The sequence below is a fragment of the Salpingoeca rosetta genome (assembly GCF_000188695.1).
Source record: "Salpingoeca rosetta unplaced genomic scaffold supercont1.52, whole genome shotgun sequence".
Classification (NCBI taxonomy): domain Eukaryota; class Choanoflagellata; order Craspedida; family Salpingoecidae; genus Salpingoeca; species Salpingoeca rosetta.
In genome coordinates this window covers 1-9,735 of record NW_004754882.1, presented here as the reverse complement: position 1 = coordinate 9,735, position 9,735 = coordinate 1, and the positions used below count along the sequence as shown (strand labels likewise).

Sequence of the window (9,735 nt, the reverse complement as noted above, 5' to 3'; positions counted from 1 at the left end):
GGGGTTGGCATGTGGGGTGTGCCAGCATGGCCTCACCATGCCCTTGTGCAAATGGCGATCGAAGATGAGCTCCGGTCGGTATTTGGGCGGCGCACCCTTGATCCGCACCCTGCCGTGCAGTCGAATGGAATTAGAGGTGGAGGAGGACGAGGACGAGGAGAAGGGATGAACATGAGTACAGGTGACGTTGATGGTGATGTGGTAAAACGGTGGGAGGGAGAGCGGTGTGTGCGTGTGTGTGGGGGCGGGGGTGTGAATTCACGAGGCAACAATCAACAACGACAGTCACATCAGGATCATCATAATCAGCGGACTTGTGTATTTTGTGGACGCGCACGACTCCGTCTGGCATGGCCACCGCCAACAGCAGATATGACCTGCGGATTGGGAGGGGAGGGGGGTGAGATGAGGTAGGAGGAAATGGAAGGAGAACGGAAGGGAAAGGGAAGGGGAAGGGGAAACGGAAACGGAAACGGAGAGGGAAGGGAAGGAACGGAACGAAGGGCATGCTGGGCATGTATACACGGGTGTACTTGGGATGTACATGTGTGCGTTTGGCGAGCATGCACACATACACATACATATAAACTCGTGCTCACACACACACGCACACACACACGCACACACACACACATACACACACACACGTGCTCGTACACGGAGATGCGTGCACATACATATACACACACGTGCATGGCCACGGACCTGCCCATTGCTGGCGCAAAGGCGATGCTGGTGGCAGGCTCAGCTTGAACTTTTTCAGCCATGTCAAGCTCCCTGCGGTGAAGAACGCAGGTGAAGGGACGGGCGAAAGGAGGGGTGAAAGGACGGTGGATGGGGTGAAAAGGAACAAGGAATGTGTGGTAAAACACACCACACATTGGCGTTGCACAATCACATGTGCACACGGGGACACACACACACACACACACACGGACACACACGGACACACACACACACACACACACACACACACACACACACACACACACACACACACACACACACACACACACACGCACACACACACACAACATACACGCACACACACACGCACACACACACGCACTCTTCTACAGAAGCGTACAGGGATTCCTGGTCGTAGTGGTAGAGGCGGACACCGTGGTCGCCCTCGCGTGCGCCGAGCGCCATGACGTAATCCCACGTCCGCCGCTCGCACCAGTCCACAGTCGGCACCCCAGACCCGCGCAGGTTCGCAGACACCTGCACCGTTGCACCGTTGCACCATTGCACCGTGCCATGAGAGGACGAGAGGAGGGTGGCACATGCACGATTGGGAGGTGGCACAATTGGGAGGATGCATAACATGAAACGCTGCACGATTGGGAAGATGTGGCAGTAGCAGCAGCAAGAATGATGCTTGTGTATTGGATGCATGACTGTCGACTCACCACAACGCGCCACTCGACAGGCTCAAATGGGGCCTCGGCCTTGAGAAAACGCACAAACCCGTCGGCATAACATGCAACCTGCGAGGGTTTGGGGACGGGCGATATGATGGAGAGGACAAAGGGTGTGAGTGAACTCGCAAGCACTGTGCAAAGCACGCACATCGTGTCGCACCCTCCACACACCATGCAACCGCATGCTCACTCGGTGACACACACACACACACACGAACGCCTTGCATTCACATGCTGACACACGCACACACACTCACACCAACTCACACTGACTCGCTCACCACTTTCCACACACCCACTTTCCACACACACACACACACACACACACACACACACACACACACACACACACACACATTCACACACACACACACACACATTCACACAACGCATACGCACGAGGATAAGGCCGAGCTGCTGGGGCGCAAAGCGGAGGTCTGTGATCGCGTGTGTGTCGGAAAAGTCCATGCGGGCTGCCCACGTCATCTGCCCTTGCTGCAGCTCGGCTCCAGCTGCAGTGCAGTCAGTTGCGGAGGGCGGCAGTGGTCGCACAAGTGGGTTGGGAGAGATTAGAGAGAACATGTCCAAGCAGTCACGCACGTGCACTTGTTCACACGCACACATGCACACATGTACGTGCAGTTGTTCACACGCATGCGTGTGCAGCACATAGCGCACGCACGCTCTTCAGCGAAGATGCTCAGGTGCCCTCGGTATCCTGCACAAGCAATCAGTTGACCATAATATGGGTGCGCCCACGCCAGCTTCGACACGGCACTGCCGAGCTCCTGCCAGCCGCAAAGGTAACAGTGAGTGACATTGTGTGAGCGTGTGAGCGTGTGAGTGTCTGTGTGTGTGTGTGTGTGTGTGTCTCTGTCTCTGTCTCTGTCTGTCTGTCTGTCTCTCTCTCTCTGTGTGAAGGAACTGAAACAGAGGTAAGCAGAGGTAAGCAGAGGTAAGAAGAAGTAAGCAGAGGTAAGCAGAGGTGAGCAGAGAAACCACCAAACGCCAGGTCAACGCCAGCCAACTTACAGGTCTCTTCTGGGAGCGAATCCAGCGGCCGTCCACGAGGTCAAAGATGTTCACGTAGCCATCGGCACTGCCAGTGGCCAATCGGGTGCCTGACAGATGAACCATTTGAAGTGTTGGACGAAGTGAGGAACGAGCGTCACGAGGCGAGACTGAGAGAGGGAGGGAGGAAGAGCAGAGGGAAGAGTGGAGGAGAGAAGAGCTGACCATCGTACGCGTGCACACACACACACACACACACGCACACACAGACACGCACACAGACACGCACACAGACACGCGCGCACACGCACACTGTACCGTCGTAGCTGAATGCGGCATCAGTGATGACATCGTCATGTGCATCTGCGACGAGGCCGCGCACTGGCTGTGGCTTCTTGGCTGCGAGCCTGGCGGTCGTGGGTTTTAGGCGCACCGCTCTCAGCTGCTCATGTAGGGGCCGATGTTGTCCAGAGGACATGGTTGGCTATCTGGAGGGCTGTCAGTGTGGATGGACGGGAAGCAGGGAGAACCAGCACACACACACACACAGAGAAAGAGATGAGGAAGCTGCGCAGGCAGAAGAAGCACGTGATTATGCTTGTGTGTGATGTGTGATGTGTGTGTGATGAGTGTGTGAGCTTGTGTAAGTGATATGTGGCGGAGTCTCTCTTCCACTCTCTCCTGCTCCTTCTCGTCCTCCTTCTTTCTTGTCCCAAGTCGCTCGCTTGCCTCCAATCTGTCTATCTGCTGTGCACTCGCCGTTGCTTGTGAGTGTGTTTGTGCTTGTCCCAACAGCTGCCTGCCTGCCTCACTCACTTGTTGCTTGTTGCTTGCGTGTGCTCTGCCTCAGCAGCCAACCTTGTGAGAGAGAGTGTGTGTGTGTGTGTCAGCCGCTGCTTCGCCTTGCTTGCTTGCTTGCTTGCCCAACTCACAAAAAAAAGAAGCAAATGGGGCATGCCAGGATCGAACTGGCGACCTCAGGATTGCTCCTCATGCGAGGATCATATCATTAGCGGATTATGAGACCTGCGCGCTAACCAACTGCGCCAATGCCCCCGGGGTTTGCTTGCCCGAAGTGGCAAAATTTGTTCATCTCAATCATGTGCGTCAACTGTGTGCCTTGTTTGTGTCCGCTGCTTTCATTATTTGCGCAGCGTTCCAGCCAGTACAGAAGAAGAGAAGAGGACAAGAAGCAAGCAACTAAGAAGCAAGCAAAAGAGCAGACCCTACCAAGACAGGAGCAGATCGAAGCGCTAGCAGAACAGAAGACATCAACGACATCACGACACACCGCAGGATAGTAGTCGCTGTGCTGCAGCTGCCTCATCTGCATGATGGTGGCAGCAGAGACGATGGGGCAGGCCACCAGGCTCAGCCCAATCGCCGTCATGAACGACAGCTTGAAGTTGAGGCCCGTCTCCAGGTTGTTGGCGTCCAGGAACGCAACCAGGTTATGCTGCTCCAAGCGCGGATGCAGCGCCATCACCATGTTGGCGCGTTGCCTGTGGTGATGGTGGTGGTGGTGGAGGTTGGTGTGAGGAGGGGAAGTTGTGGTGGTAGGTTGCAGCGACACACACACACACACATACACATACACATACACATACACGCGCAATACACACACACACAGACAGCTCACCTGTAGCTGATGAAGACGTCGTACTTGTCCTGCAGGCCGAGTACGGGCAAGAGACGGCCATACTTGGCGACAAGGTCATCGGGCGGCAGCAGCTGTTCGTCTACCCACATGTCCTGCTTGCTCTTGTGGTGGTACAACACATCTTCAAAGAACAGAAGCATCTTGTCGTCAAATGGCAGCAGGAGGCTGCTCTTCAGCTCAAAATAGCGCTCTCTGGCGGCCTCGCTGATCATGGTGTGCAGCATGTGCAGCATGGCGCCTGGCTGCGCACTCGTGATCTTCATCTTGATGCCGCCAACAGCCGGCACAAGCTGCAGCTCAAGCTTGGTCGACTCCATGAAGCAGACGGCGTGGGTGCGACTCAGCTTGGGCGCCTGAGATGCGCCGTGCTGCGCGTGCGCCATCACATGCGCCAGCACCACGGTAAACAGCCCCTCGGGCAGGAAAGACGCGTGCTGTGCGTCTCCAGCACACACGCTCGCACTTCGCTTGAATTGCTTCAGGCTGAAGGCGACGTAGGCCGTCTTCTCCTCGTGCCCAAGATACGGGTTGACCTGCTGTGCTGCTGTCGTGCTCAGCGACACGGATGCCATCGTGCTGCTGCTGTGGCGGATCGTCATCGGCAGGATGGCTGGGACCAGGTATTGCTGGTGCCCGGGACTGCTGCCCTTGCTCTGGCTCGCATCGTTGTCACCGTGGCCGGAGTTGGCGCAAGCGAGCGCTCTGCGGCTGTCGACCAGCTTGGGTGGAGAGTAGTCAATGCACAGCCCGTACTGCATCACTAGGCGCAGGGAACGGGTCAACCAACTTGCTGTCCACGTCCCTCCACGACACGTCGAGCAAGCGACAATGCAGGATGCCGCGGTCAACTAAGTCATCCCACAGCTGCGCGCCAACGGCCCTCGACTCTCCATCACGCACATCGCGGTGCAGGTCAAAGGTGCGGATGACGCGCGTCATTGTACTGCGTATCTAGGATCACATGGTCCTCCATGCCTGGTACGCTGTCGTAGCACAACACCATTGAGTACAGGTGCAGGAACTGGAGGCACGCTCTTGTCTCCTCACGTGTGCGCAGCCCACATGTGCGCGCAATGTCCACCACCCCATCAATCGTGAGCAGCGGTCGCTTCTCGTCCTTGCTCAGTGCCATCAGTTTGTCGTAGAGGTGGAGGTAGGACACAGCCACCTCCTGGCTCACGCACTCCTGTGCCAGTGCTGTGGAGGAGATGATCTGGCGCAGGTCCTGGATCATGGGGCGCAGCTGTGGTCGTCGTTCTGGTGAGCGACACCGTGTTAGAGGACAGGGCATGAAGAGCACGAGTGACACGAGCGGTGCGATGTACGCGTGTGCCTGCATTGCCCGCGTTGCTTGCATGCAAACAATGTCTGATCACTCACGCCTTGCGCGCTGCTCATTCATTCGTCTTGCTTCGGTTTGGTGGAACGGGTGGACGCAGGCGGGTCTTCTTCCTCCTCCTCCTCCTCCTCCTCCTCCTCCCCCTCCTCCCCCTCCTCCCCCTCCTCCTCCTCCTCCTCCTCCCCCTCCTCCTCCTCCTCCTCCTTGTTCTTCTCCTCCTCCTTGTTCTTCTCCTCCTCCTTGTTCTTCTCCTGCTGCTGCTGTTGCTGTTGTTGTGGCCGTTCCACTTGTCGTTCCTGGGATTTGCTCTCAAGGTTGAGTCCTGGGATGCTGGTGATGGCAGTGTGATCATTGGCTGTCGCCACATCGAACGGTGTATCTCCCTGTATGTGGCCGATTGTGAAAACAACAGCAAGCAATAAGCTGGCGAAGAGGATGCAGTGCAAGCAAACCAAAGCAGACAACGCAAGTGAGGTAGCGCATCGACAGCATCGACATCAGCATGCGAAGGGAAGCACACCTGCTTGTTCTTGATGGAAGTGTCTGCGCCCTTCTCAAGGACCTTCTTCACGATGGCGGACTGATTGTGCCTGCAGGCAACGTGCAGTGGCGTGTCGCCCTGCAGTTGAATGGAGAAGCAGGGACTTGAAGTGAGAATCCCGTGGATACAAGCCCACACGCCCCGTTACAATGAATATTTGACGCATGTTAATACGAGTTCGCACGTGCACACACCTCTTCGTCTTGTTGGTTGATGTCTGTGTTGTCTTGGGTGAGGAAAGAGGTGACAGCTGGAGCGTCGCCGCTCTTGCAGGCGGCAAACAGTTGCTCAAGTTGCTGCTTCTTCTCTTCGCGAGCTGCAAAAAAGGCGGTCAGGCTCTCGTCGTGCTGGTCCCTTTGATCACACAAGATGTTGGGGATGGGGAGTAATCATCACAATCAAAGAGTGGAGTGTGAGGTGTGGACAGGAGAAGCGAGCTGGGTGTGGATAGGAAGCAAGCGCTTGCAGCTGCAAGTCGGAATGTGGACTGACCAGCTTGTGATCACCGCGCGATTGACGGGCAGCGCGGCACCAAAGGCGCGGGCTGTGGCGGTGGAGTTGTTCTCGACCCTGAATGGTTGACAAACACGCGGTGAGGATGTTCAAGACACGGGTGTAGTTCAAGGGTTAGAGCGTTGGTCAGTGACCAGGACATGGCAGCAGGCAGGTGAGTGTTGCGGTGCGGGAGTATCAAGGACTCGTGTTGGTGAGAAGTGAGACCGGTGTGACACAGGGGAGCAAGGCGTATCGTAGCGTGACTGGGAGCAGCGATTCATCACCACACACACACACACACACACACACACACACACACACACGCACACACACACACACACACGCACACACACACACACACGCACACACACACGCACACACACACACACACAAACACACACACACATACACACACACACACACACACACACACACACACACACACACACACACGAGACACACGAGACACACGAGACAGCTGCAGCGCAATCGACGCACCAGAGTCGTTCCAGGGTGCGATTTCGGTGAAGGGCAGCACCCAGCGCCGTACCGCCAACTGACATGATGGAGTTGTTGCTTAAGCTGGGGTGGCAAGCAGGTTCACGGGAAGATGTTGAGGGAAAGCGGAATGAGATCGAAAGACAAGCAGCAAGCAGAGCCACGAATGAGACAGTGGCAAAGCACAAGAAGTAACACCAGTCGCGCGCGCTCTTATGACGCAGTGATGAATTGAAGCACGACGCAGCTAAACACGTCATGCGTGACTCACTGTGTCTCGGGTCGAGTTTCCCATGGGGAATGTAGCGACAACGGTATAGCATAGACACTCCATTCAATAGGCACTTGCACTCACATAAGTAGGTCGAGGGGCATGTTGTGCTTAAGCATTTCCGCCAGTGCCATTGCGCCCTCGTTACGGATTGAATTATCCCTCAAGCTGTGCAGACAAGAGAGAGAGAGAGAGTGTGTGTGTGTGTGTGTGTGTGAGTGGAGTGAGTGAGTGAGTGAGTGAGTGAGTGAGTGTGATGATGACGATGATGATTGATTATCCGAGACACGGGTTGAGTGCGCCGCCACGGGCACGATGAGCGGCCAGCAGCCAAACAGCCGATGGGCCTGCACATGTGCACGCATAGCGACGCAAATATGTAGCACTCAAACTCGTGTCCCTTCAACGCATGTATGTGAGCACTCACTCGAGTCCCGCCAAGGTCGTGCTGTGCTTAAGCGCTTCCGCCAGCATCACAGCGCCCTGATCGCCGATGTGGTTGCAAGCTAGACTGCGCACACGGACAGCAGAGATCAAAAGTGGGCATATCAAACTGCGTAACGAAAAGAGACACGAATGCAAGGGGAGAAAGAGTGCAGCGCGCAACATCAGCCCAATCAGCCATGTGTGTCACGCGATAGAATGCAGTCCATATCACCACGCACTCAAGCCATTTCAAGCAGATGTTGTCCTTGAGCGCTTCGGCTACCGCACGCGCCCCGCTGTTGCCGAGACCAGCGCTCTGCAGGCTGTGATGCCAAATCGTGGACGATGAGCAAGAGAACGAGGATGACACGAGGAGCAAGCACGAGACTTTATGTGTGACGAGCGCTCTTCGTGGGTCTAGGTTGTGCAACTGTACCCATGCACGCAAGACGCAACACGCAAGATCTAACAAGCTCACGAACATAAGTGAGGCAACAATCACCCGTGTCCTGTTTCTCCAACCGCTTGCTTGCACTCACCGAACAAAGTCACGACATGTGTTGTCGGCGATCGACCTAATCGTGTCCTTCACCTCATCCTCCAGCGCCGTGTGTGCCAACAAGGCCTGCAACACCTTCTCCTCTCCAACGGACATGGCTGTTGTGGTTGCTGACTTCCCTTGATGGGGTTTTGGGTGGGACGTCGCAGACTCTCTTGCCCTCTCTTGCCCTGTCTTGCCCTCTCTTGCCCCTTGCTATTGTCTTGTCGTGTGTCGTGATGTCGTTGATGTCTTCTGTTCTGCTAGCGCTTCGATCTGCTCCTGTCTTGGTAGGGTCTGCTCTTTTGCTTGCTTCTTAGTTGCTTGCTTCTTGTCCTCTTCTCTTCTTCTGTACTGGCTGGAACGCTGCGCAAATAATGAAAGCAGCGGACACAAACAAGGCACACAGTTGACGCACATGATTGAGATGAACAAATTTTGCCACTTCGGGCAAGCAAACCCCGGGGGCATTGGCGCAGTTGGTTAGCGCGCAGGTCTCATAATCCGCTAATGATATGATCCTCGCTTGAGGAGCAATCCTGAGGTCGCCAGTTCGATCCTGGCATGCCCCACTTGCTTCTTTTTTTTTGGTTGTGAGTTGGGCAAGCAAGCAACAAGGCTGACACACACTCTCTCTCTCGCAAAGCTGGCTGCTGAGGCAGAGCACACGCAAGCAACAAGCAACAAGTGAGTGAGGCAGGCAGGCAGCTGTTGGGACAAGCACAAACACACTCACAAGCAACGGCGAGTGCACAGCAGACAGACAGATTGGAGGCAAGCGAGCGACTTGGGACAAGAAAGAAGGAGGACGAGAAGAAGCAGGAGAGAGTGGAAGAGAGACTCCGCCACATATCACTTACACAAGCTCACACACTCATCACACACACATCACACATCACACACAAGCATAATCACGTGCTTCTTCTGCCTGCGCAGCTTCCTCATCTCTCTCTCTCTCCCTCTGTTGCCTCAACTCCTTGGTTTGTGCAGCGCGTTTTCACCCAAGCTCACACCATAACGGCGACAGGCCAGCGAACGTTCACCGCGCACACCCGCATCATGTCGTCGTCGTCGTCGCGATGGCCCAGCTCGACGGCGCGGCAGGCGCAAGGAAACAACGTGAACACGGCGAGCTTGGTGAACCTGAAGGCAGAACTTGCGCGGAAGCAGGAGGAGTACGTGCGAGAGAAAAACGACCCATCAGCACGGGATGAGCGGCTGCAGCAGCGCAAGTCGAAGCGTGCAGCGGGCTGGATCAAGCAGAACAAAGGCGTGTTGGAGCGGCACAGGCGAGATGTACTGCAGCAGGAGCAGGAGGGCCAGAGCCTAGTACAGGTTGAAGCGAAGCTCAAGGCGAAAGCGGCGCTCTATGAACGGTTGAGGCAGGGTGACATGACCCCAGAGGAACAGGAGAAGTACTTGGTGGACTTTGAGCAGAAGATCCTCGACAGGCTGTGAGTGCACGTCGACGTTGGCATGTGCGCGCATGTGCGTCTGTGCGCCTGTCTGTGTGTGTGTGTGTGTGTGTGTGT

The 9,735-nt window shown here is 55.8% G+C and overlaps 4 protein-coding genes and 2 non-coding genes across 6 annotated transcripts; 2 read left to right on the top strand and 4 right to left on the bottom strand.

The window, feature by feature from the left end:
• Nucleotides 1-36: 36 nt before the first annotated feature.
• Nucleotides 37-2,913, bottom strand: PTSG_11393 (uncharacterized protein; the record flags this gene model as incomplete). Its single annotated transcript, XM_004987552.1, has 9 exons — nucleotides 37-109; nucleotides 315-377; nucleotides 706-777; nucleotides 1,088-1,224; nucleotides 1,413-1,490; nucleotides 1,824-1,936; nucleotides 2,107-2,212; nucleotides 2,457-2,545; nucleotides 2,754-2,913. Coding segments are annotated over 9 exons (891 nt in total), but the record flags the coding sequence as incomplete, so codon positions are not given.
• Nucleotides 2,914-3,383: 470 nt separating this feature from the next.
• On the bottom strand, nucleotides 3,384-3,491 carry PTSG_20169. Its single transcript has one exon. It is a non-coding gene; the product is annotated as a tRNA-Met (tRNA).
• A 170-nt stretch (nucleotides 3,492-3,661) lies between these two features.
• Nucleotides 3,662-4,897, bottom strand: PTSG_11392 (uncharacterized protein; the record flags this gene model as incomplete). The annotated part of the gene is made up of 3 exons (XM_004987551.1): nucleotides 4,075-4,897; nucleotides 3,727-3,937; nucleotides 3,662-3,688 (listed from the first exon to the last, which is right to left on the bottom strand). The coding sequence occupies exons 1-3, from the start codon at nucleotides 4,851-4,853 to the stop codon at nucleotides 3,662-3,664; spliced, it is 1,017 nt and encodes a 338-aa protein (XP_004987608.1). The 5' UTR covers nucleotides 4,854-4,897.
• Nucleotides 4,898-4,976: 79 nt separating this feature from the next.
• PTSG_11391 (uncharacterized protein) lies at nucleotides 4,977-8,570 on the bottom strand. Its single transcript, XM_004987550.1, has 10 exons — nucleotides 8,205-8,570; nucleotides 7,905-7,988; nucleotides 7,667-7,750; nucleotides 7,324-7,407; nucleotides 6,969-7,052; nucleotides 6,468-6,545; nucleotides 6,170-6,329; nucleotides 5,955-6,053; nucleotides 5,523-5,817; nucleotides 4,977-5,352 (listed from the first exon to the last, which is right to left on the bottom strand). The coding sequence occupies exons 1-10, from the start codon at nucleotides 8,318-8,320 to the stop codon at nucleotides 5,009-5,011; spliced, it is 1,428 nt and encodes a 475-aa protein (XP_004987607.1). The 5' UTR covers nucleotides 8,321-8,570; the 3' UTR covers nucleotides 4,977-5,008.
• Nucleotides 8,571-8,667: 97 nt separating this feature from the next.
• Nucleotides 8,668-8,775, top strand: PTSG_20168. Its single transcript has one exon. It is a non-coding gene; the product is annotated as a tRNA-Met (tRNA).
• Nucleotides 8,776-9,262: 487 nt separating this feature from the next.
• On the top strand, nucleotides 9,263-9,661 carry PTSG_11390 (uncharacterized protein; the record flags this gene model as incomplete). The annotated part of the gene is made up of 1 exon (XM_004987549.2): nucleotides 9,263-9,661. One exon carries the CDS (start codon nucleotides 9,263-9,265, stop codon nucleotides 9,659-9,661), a length of 399 nt encoding a protein of 132 aa, XP_004987606.1.
• Between the last annotated feature and the right edge of the window lie 74 nt (nucleotides 9,662-9,735).

Excerpts from the sequence above, each read along its gene's own strand:
- PTSG_11391 (XM_004987550.1), bottom strand. The coding sequence starts at position 8,320 with ATGTCCGTTGGAGAGGAGAAGGTGTTGCAGGCCTTGTTGGCACACACG. Across the intron at positions 6,054-6,169 it reads TCAACCAACAAGACGAAGAG|GGCGACACGCCACTGCACGT; the intron begins GTGTGTGCACGT and ends ATTCAACTGCAG. Across the intron at positions 5,818-5,954 it reads CTTCCATCAAGAACAAGCAG|GGAGATACACCGTTCGATGT; the intron begins GTGTGCTTCCCT and ends GGCCACATACAG.